General features: G+C 36.9%; 5 protein-coding genes across 5 annotated transcripts; 3 read left to right on the top strand and 2 right to left on the bottom strand.

Moving 5' to 3' along the window:
* The first annotated feature begins 1,017 nt into the window (after positions 1-1,017).
* On the top strand, positions 1,018-1,867 carry MONOS_17519 (uncharacterized protein). The gene is made up of 2 exons (XM_067870446.1): positions 1,018-1,456; positions 1,540-1,867. Exons 1-2 carry the CDS (start codon positions 1,052-1,054, stop codon positions 1,657-1,659), a joined length of 525 nt encoding a protein of 174 aa, XP_067728177.1. The 5' UTR covers positions 1,018-1,051; the 3' UTR covers positions 1,660-1,867.
* On the bottom strand, positions 1,746-3,760 carry MONOS_7183 (Stromal Membrane Associated Protein C; the record flags this gene model as incomplete). Its single annotated transcript, XM_067877492.1, has 5 exons — positions 1,746-3,154; positions 3,228-3,282; positions 3,340-3,519; positions 3,574-3,619; positions 3,679-3,760. The coding sequence occupies 5 exons, from the start codon at positions 3,758-3,760 to the stop codon at positions 1,886-1,888; spliced, it is 1,632 nt and encodes a 543-aa protein (XP_067728176.1). The 3' UTR covers positions 1,746-1,885.
* A 503-nt stretch (positions 3,761-4,263) lies between these two features.
* MONOS_7182 (uncharacterized protein) lies at positions 4,264-7,557 on the top strand (the record flags this gene model as incomplete). The annotated part of the gene is made up of 2 exons (XM_067877491.1): positions 4,264-4,377; positions 4,446-7,557. The coding sequence occupies 2 exons, from the start codon at positions 4,264-4,266 to the stop codon at positions 6,849-6,851; spliced, it is 2,520 nt and encodes an 839-aa protein (XP_067728175.1). The 3' UTR covers positions 6,852-7,557.
* Positions 7,558-8,407: 850 nt separating this feature from the next.
* Positions 8,408-8,776, top strand: MONOS_7181 (uncharacterized protein; the record flags this gene model as incomplete). The annotated part of the gene is made up of 2 exons (XM_067877490.1): positions 8,408-8,561; positions 8,643-8,776. 2 exons carry the CDS (start codon positions 8,408-8,410, stop codon positions 8,774-8,776), a joined length of 288 nt encoding a protein of 95 aa, XP_067728174.1.
* Positions 8,777-9,889: 1,113 nt separating this feature from the next.
* MONOS_7180 (putative CoA-substrate-specific enzyme activase) lies at positions 9,890-15,996 on the bottom strand (the record flags this gene model as incomplete). The annotated part of the gene is made up of 3 exons (XM_067877489.1): positions 9,890-15,706; positions 15,758-15,830; positions 15,893-15,996. The coding sequence occupies 3 exons, from the start codon at positions 15,994-15,996 to the stop codon at positions 10,613-10,615; spliced, it is 5,271 nt and encodes a 1,756-aa protein (XP_067728173.1). The 3' UTR covers positions 9,890-10,612.
* Between the last annotated feature and the right edge of the window lie 3 nt (positions 15,997-15,999).

Genomic DNA, 15,999 nt, shown 5'->3' with positions numbered 1-15,999 from the left:
CCTGAAGTCAAATATTTTGTCCCACATTAATATATGTTCAAAAGATCAACAAAAAACAAATGAAAAATTCTGAAAGCGCATAAATAGATTTTTAAATAGAAAAAATTTTTGGTTTTCTTCATCTTGTTTTGATGTGAATTATATATGGGTGATTATTTTTGAAATCATACTTTTTTTCGGGGTGATGATTATAATGAAAATTCATTGTCAGAGAAAAGGAATTTGTCAGTGAAATGAAAAAATTATTTCAATAGTTTCAAATGCCAAAATATAGTGATGAAGAAAGACAGTGATGGTTTTTAAAGGAGTTGTCACTTTTCTGTGTTCATAAACTTAAATTCAAAATATAAATATCAATCCGAATTATTTGATCGAAAATATATGATTTCAATAATAATCACCCATATATTTGGATAAAACAATATGTAATCCAACATGTGAGGTGAATATATATACAAAATTTCCGATTTCCATGAAGATAATTTTTTTTCTGAAAAATCAGAAATTCAAATTTTTATTCTCAAATAACAAATTTAGAGGTTCAATTTCTCATCTGTATTTCGAATATTGACTGAATATAACATTTTCATCGCTTTCCGATACTCAACAAAAACCCAATTTATCACAAAAAAATTATTTTTGAAAAATATACAATTTTTATTAATTTTGAATAAAATGTAAACCAATTTTGAATAATAAATGGTGCATTTTAATGATTTCCTTTATAATTACTAAAATAAAAATTTCGAATTTACAAACTTCTATTTTGATTTTGTATTAAAGTTCTTCGATGGTGAATTATTTTTGCTGCATGACGATAAAATGATAAAATATTGAAAAAATTTTTTTCATTGGCTATTATTTTTTCTGATGAAATTAATAGATCATCCTCAACAACTTTTAAAGAAAATGAGTGCAATAATTCTTCAACGAAACATTTTGACTTATAACAATTCAATCTGATAAATAAGAAATTGAATTGGAAGAATTGTTAAAAAAAATAAAATAAATTTGCCCATAAGAAAATTAGTTAAAAAATCAGTTCTATTTTATGAAACAATCGATAAATCCAGATGTTTCCTTCATGTCGATAACATTTCTGTTTATAGAATTAACTATGCGTATTGCTGGACTCATACTTTCATTTCATCAGCGCTCTGCGGAATTATTTGATATTTATTTCTTTTCATGCATTTTGGCTTCCTGCATTGCATTTCAAATACAGAGCATTCCTAATTTACTTGTAAAACTTGTAATTTTGGTGCATCTTGGATTTGATATTGCACTTTCGTCGACTCATATGCTCCTGACACTTCAGAGCTATGCGGGTGAATGGAGATTTCATGATTTGATTTTCATACCTACAATCATGAAAATACTTAATATAGTTGGAACGGCCACACAAACTTGCCTCTTTTTCTTTTTGTGGATTATGTTTAAGAAGTACGAAAATCCTGTATGAAAAAATCTTAATAATTTTTTTATTTAATACTTGCAAAAAATTCTGTTAAAAATGAATTTTTTTTCCATTTGTTCAAGGCGCATCCACCGGATGATCCTATTGGGTTCCAATCTTTTTCACTTCGTCACACAAAACAATCAGTCTTTGCTCTTCCAGAAGATGTGTTTGCGAGAGTATGCAAAGATCAACAAAATTAACCAACATAGTCATCTCACACTTCACTCCACCTTCACAAAAATCATACACATCTGAAAAACACAAGAAAAAAAGGAAAAAACAAAAGAAAATATTTCATCATATTACTTTTTAAATTTTGACAAAAAATAAACATAATATATAAAAAAAATCAATTTTAATCAATAAAAGCGTTACAGGTTGATAATAGATACGAAAAACAAAAAAGTGAAAAAAAAACAAATAACATTACACAATTCGAGCCAGGCCGTAATAATCGCACTCTGATCTGATATTGTCGGCCGAGCATGCAACAACTCCCACATTTCCAAGAGAGACAGAGTTAGCTTGTGACGTGCTTCGAAGATGGTTCAGAATATATCTGAACACAATAGGATCCCTATCAAGGAAAAAAGTTGACGTAAAAATCGCAGAGCTTTCTGAAGATGATATGGCTTCTTCAAATGAACCAAACACTCCTTCAGACTCTGATAAATCACCAGAAATTGCAACAAACGGAGGAAAATGTGGCACTGTAACAGTCTCCGACTGCCGAACCCCCAGCAATGTGTTCATGCCATCCACATATACCGTTCTCCGTGTAACAACAGTGCCCTTGCTCTTGATGTGATCTGTCAGGCGGAACAGCAGAGATGTTGGCGGTGCTCTCTCCAATGTTGACATGAATGTCGAGAACAATGAACCGCCAATGTTGAACCGCACAATGACCCTGTGATAGTGCGCCACTGTAAGATTCCCTTTGGTTACTGTTGTGCGACCTAAATTTTCCGAATATGAAAATTCTTTCAGACCAGGGATTGGAGCAGACAGTACCCCAGGAGGTGGAACACTTTGGAATTGCGAAATCATTTCAGCTGCGATATTCAGAGAAGATGAGCCAGACACTGCTGCTTGGTTGGTGTCAAGCAAAAGAAGATCTGGTTCTGGAGCGAGGACCTTTTGTTCCGGTATGCCAGCAGGAGGAGGCAACGATATCTGAGAAGGGGGAGGAGGAGGGTGAGTATTGAACAGCATTTCACCAGATGGTGCCTGAGCAGTTGTCTGAACCTGAGGAGGAGCACCAAAAAAGAACTGGCTTTGCAAAGACGGCTGTGGCACAGCCTGAGGAGGTGAAGGTGAGCTTGCTACTGCTGATGACATTGGAAGAGTCGATGGAAGAGGCTGCATTTGAGCAGTGTTCGTTGCTATTGGCGCAGAACTTGCTTCTGTAGCAGTGGGAAGTGTTGGCTCAGAAGCACTTTCAGGCAATTGAGTAGCCCTGGAATTAATCTGCTGAGCTTCTTCAGGCGAAGTATCTGTAAACATAAGAAGAGACGAAAATGTTGGATTCAGAGTAGCACGAGGAGCGCGTGCCTCTGAAATCGATGACGAGTTTGCAAGTGTGATTGCTTTAACAGTTTGAGAAGGTCGAATTGGATGTTGTGGTTCCTTGGATGCTGTGGTTTGCTTTAACGATTCATCTAGCATTTCTTGAGATGCAACTGGAGGTGGGTGTGACTGAATATACATTACAATGTGCACAAAGAAAAAAGAATTATTCTTTCAATAAAAAATTAATAATTAAACAAGCCTTATCAGCCCAAAGTTTTCTTACGTATTTATCCCTTACAAATTTCTCTCTTGTTCTAATAGTAAAAAAATTCATAAAAAATTTGTCAAAATAAGAATTGTTAATGAAATACATTTGCTCATCTGATGGCTTTGGTCGACGAAACGTTGATGTAATGTTTGCTTCATAATAGGCATTAGATAAAGTATTACCAATTGCCATCTTTTTCACTTGTTCCATTCCCCATGTATCAAGATCAATTGACTTAACAAAACTGTATTGAGTTCCCAGACGTCTATGGCATCCTGCACAACTGTAAACAGTTAGTTATTATTCATGTGAACATTAACAAAAGGACTTTTCATACTTTATGCAAATAAAGATTCCATGTGGAAGAACAGCCCATTTCGTTACTATAATTGATAAAAATCATAGAAAAAGATATTCTATCAAATAACAAAATGGCACATACAATTCGATCCGCAATCTGCACATACAAGATTTTCAGGCTTTTTGGACAAACGGACAATCATGGATGCTGGCGTTAAGCTCATCTTCAACAAGCACTTTGCAAATAATAATAAATATTATTTATTGATCAGCAAAAAGAGTTGATAAATGTTAAAAAAAGATGATAATTCATTAACTTATTATGAAAGTACACCTTAATGATCGCGCAGATTCAATGGCTCAAAAAAGGAAAGTTATTGAGCAACAAAAAATCTTTCTTATATTTGAACTTAAATTTTTCAAATAAAAATATCCTGGTTGTTGACAAATTTTGAAGTTAAACCATTCCAAAATTAAAACACGATTTTTGAATTTTCAAAGCAATAATAACAAAAACCATTGAAATATTACTCAGACTCAATCATCGAATGAATTATCAATTACAAAATTTCATGAATTCTAATCTGCAAATTTCTTTGCGTATTTTCACATTGAAAATGACGCACATTCACCAACGACATTTTAACAGAATTACAAAGATAAGATCATTTAATGTGATATTTTGAAGATTATAATAAGAGATCAAGTGTTTTTTTCACCTGCTGTGATGCTCCCTATTTGCTTTCTTTTCACCTTATTAACATTTGCAGAAGATTGTAGATTTCAAGCACATTCTCTTGTTACAGTTGATAGTGCAGTCAACTGCTTACGTCATCTTCCGGTAAACTTTGAATTATTTTTTCATTTTAACTTTTATTGCATTATTCATACTTTTATTCTCACAATTAGTACAAAAATTCACCAAAGGAAGTTGCTCAAACTCTTGAAGCTTTGGGGTCGTTCTTCAGCCAATATGCTTACAGAGATACAACTGCAGATATTCCTGATCCCTTCAAAAAAGATAAATTCGACATTGTCAAAGCTTTAAATGAAATTAAAGGAATAAAGTTCAATGATGGATTTGAGTTTCATCAATCAATTGCCAATGCCGTTTCAAAGTTGAATGACGCCCACACTGCGTATCATTATCCATGCTCTAAAGCCTTTATTTATGTGTTTCCATACAACTTCGAACTACAGGTGCCAAATCCAGCAAAACCTGATAATGTTAATGTTGTTGTAAAGAAATCAATTATAAAAGGAGTAACTGATTCTTTTATCAAAGGAGGCGGTGCAAATATTCTTGAAAGCACAGTCACAACTATGGTTCTTCCTGATATTAGTGCAAACACAACAGAAACACCCGCAAACACAATTGCAAGGTGGAGTAGCGAGCATGTTTCAATCTCTCGAACACCAGCAGCCAAATTTAATTATGCATTAGGCAGTCAATTTACAGTGAGAACTCCGTCATTGAGTCCACCGCCAGGTCCGATTTCTCTTCGCGTGCTGAATGGATCAAGGAAAGTTACAGTGAAAATTCCATTCTATGCATATCCTCTTGTCAATTCAACGAATGTGACGGATTTCTTTAACAAAGTGTGCCCTTCAAAATCATCAGTAACTGAAGATTACACTGATATATTCGCGCTTGACGATGAAAAGCCTGAAGAAGATTTTGATCAAATAATAAGGGAGCATGCAGATGATGTGGTATTTACAACATTATATGATAAGCTGAAACATGACGATGAATTTAGACAAATGTTTGAAACTCAAAAAAGAATATCGTTTCAACTTGAGAGAGATATTCTTCCTCAAATACACCATCTGAAAAAAATTGGGAAAATCAGAAGCGAAGCAGACGATGCCAGAGATCTATTAGAGGGTGCAAGAAAGGCTACAGGCAAAACCATTGATCCGCATTCCCTTCCCAACATTGAAGTATTTGAATCTGATAGCAGTCTTCGCACAGGCCTTATTCACGAATGGAAACTCGGGGTTATGCACATTGTATCATTTTCGCCAAAAGCAGACTTTGAGCTCATGTTGTGGGTGAGCTCAATTGTTGAAGTGATGATTGAAGCGAAAAAGGCTGGCTATAAAATGATTATTGACTTGAGAGGAAACGGAGGTGGCTACACTTTCCTTGGAATTCAGCTATACCATCTATTGTTCCCGAATATGTTTCCTATTGCTCCAAAATATTCCTTTGTGGAAGGGCCCGCTAATAATGAAATGTTCAAGAACACGGTAAAAACAGAAACAAGCACTCTTATAACAAATTACACCACACTGGAGCAAATACCAAATTTGTTTGATCTTCCTGCTCGCAAAATCAGAAGAAATACTTCAACTGGGCAACGTGAGCAGAACTGGACTCAACCATATTCAATGAACACTGACCGATACTTTGAATCCTTTTTCAAACTGTTTATTCCTGAAGAATACAGGGACAAGCAATTGTTTGATGCAAATGATCTTTTGTTTGTCACGGATGGAGAATGTGGATCAACATGCTCGCAGTTCTTAAAACATGTGAAGGAAACACAGCAAGCGAAAGTGATTGGATTTGGAGGAGCATTGAATCAACAGACAATGCCTTATGATATTGCCTCATTTGCAGCAGGGAACGTGATCAATTCGGACATGTTTGAAAAATTAGATGCCCCAGGCATCAAAATGTTCCCTCGAAAGGGCACTTCTCTTTCATGGGTGATGAACACAGGATATTCGTTCGACTGGAAAACTCCAGATGAAGAGCTTGAATTCAAGATCATCCAGCCAGATGAGGTGTATCCTTTGTATCCAAAGGTTGAGACCCAATTCACTATGGAGGGATACGCGTCTGCAGCGCAAGCTGTTCGTTATATGTTTGAAAAGTGCTTTGATTTTCAAGTGATACAAAACGATAACTGCACTGCTCCATCTGGACAGCATATGATTTATGGAAGCCCCTGCGTTAATGGTGCTTTTAATTACAGCAAGTGCGTGTTCAGAAGATGTGAAGATGGATACTATCTTAATGCTGACAATGCTTGTATTAAAACGCCTAAGATTCCTCCTTCGAATTCGACTTTACGTGGTTTATTTGGCGAAGTTCAAAATGCAAAGGAGAATACCGAACAACAATCAAACCAAGGAAAGAAATCAAAATTTGGAGTTACAGGAATAATTGTTGTTGGATGTTCATGTTGTGCACTTGCCATCGTCTGTGTAGTTGTTATATTAGTTGTTATGAGGAAGAGAAAAACTCGAAAACAAGCTCTTCCAGAAGAATGGCCACTGATTTCAGGAAAACAAAATGTTGTTTAAAAATGGAGTTGTTTTTAAATTTTATTTTTATTTTTATTTTTATCGTTTATAAAATTTTTGTGAAATTGTTTGTATTATAAGAGAATGAATTGACAGAATCTTTATTTTTTAAAATTCTTACCATTTATGTAAAGTTTGTTATGTTTTGGATGAACAGTTATTTTTTTTAACCTTTGAATGTTTTAATCTTAATTAGTGAGATTGGCACTTATTACGTTAGATGCAGTCTTTACGAGTTTATGCAATATTTATTTTGAACAATCTTTTTTAATGAAAAAAAAGGATTGAAAATCAAAAACAATAAAGCCTCTTATAACTCAAATAAATTATTTGATGAAACGCAAATAAGATAGTTTTATTTTTATGAAAGTATTTAAATCAAACAAATTGGTTCTAACTTCAGAAATGCCATGTGTTTTTGAATAAAGAATGTTAATAAAGAATAACTCTTTGATCATACGAATATTGTCATTTATTTGTTGTTTACTATTTTTCATTCAAATGATTGAAGTTTTTGTTATGTTATTGAAGATTGTGTTAAAAATACACAACAAAACAGTTTTCTCAACAACGACAAAAAGAACAATTAACATAGTTTCATGTAATATATCCAATCATCGTTAACTCACCAGTCATAAAACATTTTCGTTTTCATATCATTCGATTTATTATTATTTTAAATTAATTAATTGATATCTCGTAGAAACTCGAAATCCTTTTTCAAAGATACATCCATAAGTGTTTTTTAAAATACTCAAATCATGTGAAAGAAAGCGTTTTATATCAAGTGAGTTTGTTATGAGATGACAAATTATTCAAAAAATTATTGAAATTCTTTTTTGTTTCGTTGATGAGAAAACCGTCTTTACAGAAAATTTTCTTCATTTCAAAATAAACATTTTTTCGAAATCATTTCCAATAATTAAGATTCCAATCAATAACAATAAAAACAATGGAAAAAAGAAGTTTTGAAAATCGATGTGAACAATTCGTTCTGATTGATGTTTAACAAAAAACATCTATATTTAAATCGAGTGTTTCTTGAACACATTGTTGTAATATCTCCGTTTGGATCAATGATGAAAAAATTTTAAAAATTGAAATGTATTATTTAACAAATGTAAATGTATTATTTTTATTATAATATTCGAAATCAAAAAGAAAAATACCATAATCATATACGTTATCCCACTTTTTTACAAAAAATTTTAATAGTTTTTTTTAGCTTTTTAAGCATTGAACCATTTGGCATAATTGCTTTGTAACGTATGGGGCAATCATTTTCTGAAAAGAAAAAAGATAACAGCCCCACACCAAATGAACAATTGATATTATTAGAAAGCTTGAATCAGTTTAGAGGTTCGAACAATTGAAGTTTTCGTTTTTTGAAAGAAATACATTATATACTTTATTTAGAAACATTTTCGAATTTGGCTCATTCCACATATGCTGAGAAAAAACAGAAAATCGAAGAAATGAATGCTATGATAAATAGTTTGAATGATGACGAACTTGAATCAATTGTGAAAAGCAAACTATTCGACATAGTAGCGCAAATGATTGGAAAAGAACAATTATCATTGGAGATGGTGAATCCATTGATTTGTAACATTGGTTATTGGAAGACAATTGTTGACAAAAAAGAACCACTGTTTCCTTTTTCGTCAAAGTTGATTAATGATTATATGAAGATTATAATCTACGAAGAAAGTATCAAAAATAAAAATAACGAAGAAACATTGATTTGTTATTGTGAATGTTTTCTATTAAATTCTTCATGTTACTATGCAGGGGATGGAGTATTATATTTTTGCATATGTCACCTTCTAAAAGCTGCTTTAAACAAAGGCGAAAGCGAGAAAGAGAAAAAAGAGGTTGAAAAGTCGCTATTAGCTTTGACAAGGACAAAAATGTTTAGCGTGTGAACATTGCCTTTTTATCTCAAGCAATTGAAATTTTTATTAATTTTTTATACAATTTGGCTTTTCTCTTGTCATTTATATTTATAAATGCAAGTTTGTTGAAAAAGAATTTTATTTAACAGAAATAACAGAAATAATTAAATATCATCAGCAAGCCCGCAACCTTACACATCTTGCGTATCAATGCGCTTGGGAGTTTTTCTTTGACAGGATATACTTCTTGGATGTTCAAAAAATATATATGACTGAGTTGCAATTTGCGAAAGAGACATTGCTAGAAATAGGCGAACTGGAAAGAACTGTTGATTGGAAGAAAGACAAAGAAAAATTAGCGCAAAAGAAAGAAGCACTCATTATTCGAAGATGGCTGAAAATGATTGACACACGTTTTCAACTTTGTGGATTATGGAAAGAAGAAGAATTGGTTCAGTTGCTTGCATGTGTTGCGAAACTGAATAAAGCATCAAAGAAATATCACAGAAGAATAAAGGATCATTGCAGTGCAATTATTGAGAAAATAATAAATGAAGCAACATTTAGAGAAAATCATTCATTGAAGTTAAGAGTCTTTGATTTCTTTTCTGAAAAAATGCTTCAAGCGAAATTGGAGATTGAAATAGTTGCATACGGACTGCAATTCTTTTCATTGCTAACAAAAAACATGTGTATAAAGACGAGTTCAGAGAAGGATAAAGCAACAATAAAGAAGATGAAGAGAGAAATTTATGAGCTGACTGAGGAAAAAGGCTATGAAGACATAATATTAATCATCACTAACCAAAAGATCTTTAAGTATTGTAATGTTCGCTTTTCTAGAAATCTTTGTGACTATTTGATTTGCTTTTAAATTTCAAAAATAAAAAATGAAACGTTCAAATTAAATCTTTCTTTTCATTGATGAGTGTACTTCCGAGTTATCATTTTTGTTACAATATCTATTTGAATTGCTTTTATTGAAAATTTCTTTCTATCTTTCTATTTTTTCTTTTTATTTTTCATTTGGATTCATTTTTTGATTCAGTTCAAAGTTGAAAAATTCGTCAAAAAGACTTCGAAATACATGAAAACTGCATATCAGACGAAAGGCAGTTTGAAATAAACAACAAAAAAGGAGAATAGCATCAATGCTCCATTTTTTTCAAAATTGACTTGAAAAGTTTTTAAATCCAATTTCAATTAGAAGACAAAAATAAAAAACAGATTAGACAGAAACAAATTATCTGCTAATACATATTCTTTTTTAAAGAAAGTGTGAATTGATAGTTCATGTGAGTTTCAATTGTTCGTATTGCTATTAATACTTTGTAACTACTTCATTTAGTGATGAAAAATACAATTGTCATTAAAAAAGAAAAGAAAAGACAAAAAGAATTCAAATAATCAATTAAATATAATGCTAATATGACTGAAAGCGAGTGACAAAGAACATCTGATTAAAAGAAGAAGTAGATTCGACCGAACAGTTAAGCCGATGAGTATTGACTGAAGCATCAGAGTTTACCGAGCTTCTAATCAAATACTCGTTCAGAAGAATCAAAATACATCTGTTTGCCAGATATCCTCTTGGAACAGAGTCAAAAAGGAAACATTCTAAAAAAAAGAAACAGCATCATAGATTTGTAATAAAGAAGCAACAAATTATCAAAACTTTTTCGGAAAATATGAATATACTTATACTTCAAACAATTATATAACAAGAAAAATATCATTGTTATTTATAAAACTAATCAACGAGATTAACAAAATCATAACGTTAATGCATTAAAATGGATAATCCAATGAAATATTCTTTTATTCTTTTATAAAAAAAACTCTCAAAAAACAAACATTGTAATTCTTCTATGAAGGTGTTGTTGCCTGTGCGACTGGTTGATCTTGCGGGGCAGCAGAAGGAATAGACGAAGGCGTACTTGAGGTGCTGCTTTGCAACAAAGCAGAGCTCAAAATAGAGCACGTAGCAGACGAGGCGCAAGAGCGGCAAGCAGACGGCTTGCATTCCATTGCCATTGGCATCTTTCCAGCAAATTCATCTTGTGAAGAAGAAGAAGAAGAAGATGCTGATGCAGATTCTGATGATGAATCAACAGATGTTTGTGATGCATCACGAGCAACAAGATCTTCCAAGTCAACCAGCGAGCACAAAGTCTTCTTGGGACCAGACAGCTGCCTCTCAGGCATCGAGTTCAGCATCAGCCGAATCCTGTTCGTCAGGTTCATTCGCGAGGTCCCAGCATCGAAATCAAGAATGCACGCATTCAGCTTCGGGAACATCTCCTTCAGCTGCTTCATCGCACCCCGGCAGCCGAGATGCACAGGCATGCAGTCAAACGGCGTGGTGCAGATGAAGTTGTCCACGCCTTGGTCAAGGAGAAACACAAACTGCGAGGTGTAGAACCACCCTTCCCCGGAAATGTGGTATTTGGGCACAATCGACCACGTGCGCTCAAGCACCGTGCTCATCGGCATCATCGGATCAAATCTTTTTGACCCTTTCAATGCAGCACTTCCCCAGTCGATAAAAGTCGCAATCATCTTGTTTGCAAAGAATCCCCCAACTTTCATCATGAACGGGAATGAGTATGTGTTGTATGCATTCATTGCGTTGTACGACGGAGCAATAGCATAGCCATAGAAGTCCAGCACAGACACTTCGCAGCCTTCTTCATCGACAAGATAGTCGAGCAGCCAATAGTAGAACTCTGGCTCCACTTTGCACATAGTTCCGATGATACCCACACGCGGCTTCGTTCTCTCTTCTGTCACCAGTGGCAGCTTCTCAAATGCTTTCACCATCTTCTTCATGAACGACTTGGTCTTCAAAATCGATCCCTTTTCAACGTGCTTGAGCGTTTTCTCTTTCCATTCCTTCCAAAGCTTCATCGAAGATCCCTTTTCCTTTTCGTACGGATGGCACCTGTGATACAGGCGAGTCAGCAAATCATTCATCACAAACGCATAGTTAACTCTCAATGTCTGCGATATGCTCAGTTCAGGATTGCACAAGAAATTGTAGTTGAACTCAGACACTCCAACTTGTGGATAGCCAGCCTGAATAAGCCCACGGCGGATGGTAAACGCCAAGCTCCTCGAACTGCACGAGCCGCCCATATGAATCCACGCCACGTGGGTCTTATCTGGATCATACAGCCCCTTTTTCAGCGCTAAGATTATACCTCCAACAATCAGGATAGCTCCATAGCAGCAGTCGTTGTTCACGTACCGCAGCCCCATGTCAACAGTCTCCTGCTGCTTGAAATCAGGACACACAACAAAGTTCCATCCTTCGCTGTTGAGCCCTGCACAATATCCATCCGTGTGCTCTTCAGAAAAGTTTGAAACAAGCACTGTATATGGCTTCTTGGGAATCGATTTCAGTCCTTGCTTCACAACAACCTCAACCAGTTCCTTTTTGAATGAAACAGGTGTCGCACCTGCTGACTGCGAAGGCGAAGGTGAACTTGAAGGTGTTGATGAAGATGATGGTGTGTCTGCAGCTGGAGGGGAAGAGGCAGCTGGAGAAGATGAAGGAGCAACCAAGGGAAGTGTGTGCCGATAGCGTTGCATGCGATGGGCAGCAACAAGAGACCGAATACGAACACGCACTGCTCCCATGTTGAGTGCCTGATCGATTTTGATGTTCGCATACATTCTTCCCTTAAATTTCAACCAGGAGCAGCACTGCTCGTGGCAAGAGGGAGTCACCCCACACCCAAAGGAAGAGAGATAAATGAATATAAAGTCTTCATTCCCGTCTTTGCACACATACTTTGCAGCCTCCAAAATGCGACCGTCCATCGAGTACATGTTGAGTATCTCATACGGCATTTTCGCGTCTGCACCCAAATGAGCTATAGCATCAGCAGTCAGAACAGTATAACCTTCCTGCAGAAGCATCGGAGTAATCGCCCCGCAGTGGATGCCATCGAGCTGATAGGGATACGCTGCAAGCACTGCAAGTGGCTTCCCCTTTGAGCGAGACAGCTGGATCGCTTCTTCTCCTTTCCTCCTGTATTCCTCTCTCCACTCCTTAAACGCCTTGCATCCCGCAGCAAACGCGTCTCTTCCTTCGCTTTTTTTGATTTCTGGCCACATTTTGTGAACTTCCTCTCCAAAGCGCTTTGCTCCTTTATCTTCCTCATAGATAAGCACTGGAGGCATAAAGTATTTAATACCAAGCTTTTTAAAATCAAACGAGTTGTTGATCATCGCAGCATATGTAGACAACAGGGCACAGTAGAAATGTTCTGGCGCATCTTTCACTTCTTTCCTTCCATACAAATGCATCGGGAAGAAAATAGCATCCACTTTGCGTTCAATCAGATCTGCCACATGGCCATGCATCAGCTTTGCTGGATAACATGCAGCCTCAGATGGGATAGTCTCCATTGCCTTCAAATGCATCTTCTCATTTGACTCGCGCGAAATAATAACTCGAAATCCCAGCTTCGTAAACACAGTGAACCACATCGGATAGTCCTCCCACATAAACAAAGCTCGGGGAATTCCTAATGTGCCTCTTGGCGCATCCTTCGGAAGCAGTGGTGTGTACAGCTTTGGCGAGAACACACGCTGCCGATGCCACGCTACCAGATCTGGGAGCGTCTGGTCAATTCGGCGCTGGTCCGGTGGCAACCCTCTTTCGCATTTGTTACCACTGATGTGCTCAGCTCCATCATGATGAGAGAAGCGATGCACAGTCAGTTGGCAGTTGTTGACGCACTGCCCGCATCTCCTGCTTGTCGACTCCCATTTCAGTTCTTTGATGTCCTGCAACGACAAGAACGATGTCTGACTCAACCCTTTCTTCAGCTCCTTCGTCATCTCAGCTGTGTCTTCATCGTCCATCGGGGTTTCATCTCTATCCACTTCTCCTTCATCTTGCTTGGTTGTTGTGTCTGCCACTGCACTCGCCACTTCCGCATTCAGCTTTTCCCACTGCTCCTGTGCAACCAGCGCAGCTCCAAAGGCGCCCATATGCCCAGCAATATCAGGTCGCACAACTGTTGTGTCAAACACAATCTCCGCTGCACGAAGAACGGAATCATTCAAAAATGTCCCTCCTTGTACCACAACTTTCGTCCCAAGCTCCTTCGGATCGTGTATACGAATGACTTTAAACAGTGCATTTTTAATGATGGACAATGCAAGTCCAGCAGAAATATCTTCCACTGTTGCACAATCTTTCTGTGCCTGTTTGATACGACTGTTCATAAACACAGTGCATCTGCTGCCCAAATCCACAGGCTGCTTTGAACGCAAGCCAGCTGCTGAAAATTCTGTAATTGGCATTTCCAAAGTGGCTGACAGAGTTTGAATGAATGACCCACAACCAGACGAGCAGGCTTCATTCAAGCAGATAGTTGAGATGACACCTCCGCTTCTGCGTCGCTTCTCCACCGAGTCATTTGAGCTGGAAGAAGAAGAAGAAGAAGACTGCGATGAAGCACTGGCGCTTGCACTTGCACTGGGACTCGGGCTCGGACTGGGACTTTTCTCAGAGACATCGACATCGATCGTCATGCTCTTCATGTCCTGCCCTCCGATATCAAGCACAAAGTCCACATCTGGCTGGAAGAACTGCGCTGCCTTCAAATGGCACATCGTCTCCACCATCCCGTCGTCTACCAAAAACGCTGCTTTGATCAGATTCTCTCCGTATCCAGTCGCCACAGCACGCGCAATAAACGGCTTTTCAAAGCCGTTTTCACCTTTCCCCGCTGCTTTTTCTTCTTCAGTAGGTTTTGGCTCTTCAAGAATGCTCGTCCACATGCTGGTGAACATGTCTATTGCAGCTTTCAACGGGTTTCCCTGATGAGTTGTGTAGTACATCCACCCAACCTCTCCTTTCAAGTTCGTCAGGCACCCTTTTATCGTTGTGCTCCCACAGTCAATCCCCAAAAACAAAGGACCACGCGCATTTTCCATGCTGAACCGAGGAACAACTGAATGTGAATGACGCTCTCTGAATGCATTCAAAGCTTCAGCAGATTCAAACAGAGGCGGAAGCAACTGCTTATACGAAGCCGCTCGCAGTTTGTCAGACATCTTTTCGATACGCCCTTGCAAAAATGCTGTTGGGAATGGTGTTTGAGATGCTGAATAAAGCGCTGCTCCTCTTGCCACATAAAACTGAGCATTCTCAGGAAGCAGGCCAGTTCCGTAGCGAATAAATTTTTTGCCTTCTTCGCCTTCCGGTTCTCTTTTCTCGCTCAAAATGGTATTGATTTCGGATTCATCTACTAACGCAAGTGTCTTGATAAACATGTTACGCAGTTCACTCAAAAAATGAAGAGGCCCTCCCAAAAATGCAACTCTGCCTTTGATGGGCTTTCCAGATGCCAAACCAGAAATTGTCTGATTGACAACTGATTGCAAAACAGAAGCTGCAACATCACTCTTTGGTACACCTTCATTGAGCAACGGTTGCACATCAGACTTTGCAAAAACGCCGCATCGAGAAGCAATTGTATAAAGATGTGTGTATGTTTTTGCTAAGTTATTCAATCCCTCAGCATCAGTTTCCAAAAGTGCAGCCATTTGATCGATAAAAGCACCAGTACCTGCTGCGCACATTGTGTTCATTCGAGAATCAATTGCAACATTTCGGTCTTTTGGCGAAGAACAATCAGAGCAAGAACATGACGAGCTTTCATTTGATGATGAGCTGCAAGCAGATGAACAAGGCTTTGTTTCTTCTTTTGTCGAACTGCTGGAACTTGCAGTTTCAGAAGATAAGCTTTTGGATGTTACAGTTTTTTGCCCATCTATTTCTGTAAAATATACAATCTTAGCATCTTCTCCTCCCAATTCCAAAATGACATCAACAGGTGGTAGTAATTTTCGAACTGCAAGTGTACATGAAACAACTTCTTGAACAAATGGAATTGACAACGCTTCAGATACTTGCATTCCAGCAGATCCAGTCAAACAAATCTACAAATCAAATTTAACCAAAATCAGCTAGAAATAAAAAATTAAGCAAACTGTAATAAATCTATCTTTCAAAATTGGCATTGCTTCATCGAAAAAAGTCCGAATCGTTTTTTCGACATCAAATCTGTAAAACAGTGTCAAAAATATAAAACATGCAACACTTTAAACAGCAAAAAAAATTCAGACTTGTGTCTTTCGTATTTCTCAAATATAGGTTTTCCATTTTCGAAAATAGATATCTTGACGGTGGTAGAACCAACATCAATTCCAACGTTCAAGGGTTGATTCATGAT

This window comes from Monocercomonoides exilis, assembly GCF_001643675.1.
Source record: "Monocercomonoides exilis strain PA203 chromosome Unknown scaffold20-1493094, whole genome shotgun sequence".
Classification (NCBI taxonomy): Eukaryota; Preaxostyla; order Oxymonadida; family Polymastigidae; genus Monocercomonoides; species Monocercomonoides exilis.
This window is presented reverse-complemented; position numbering and strand designations above follow the sequence as displayed.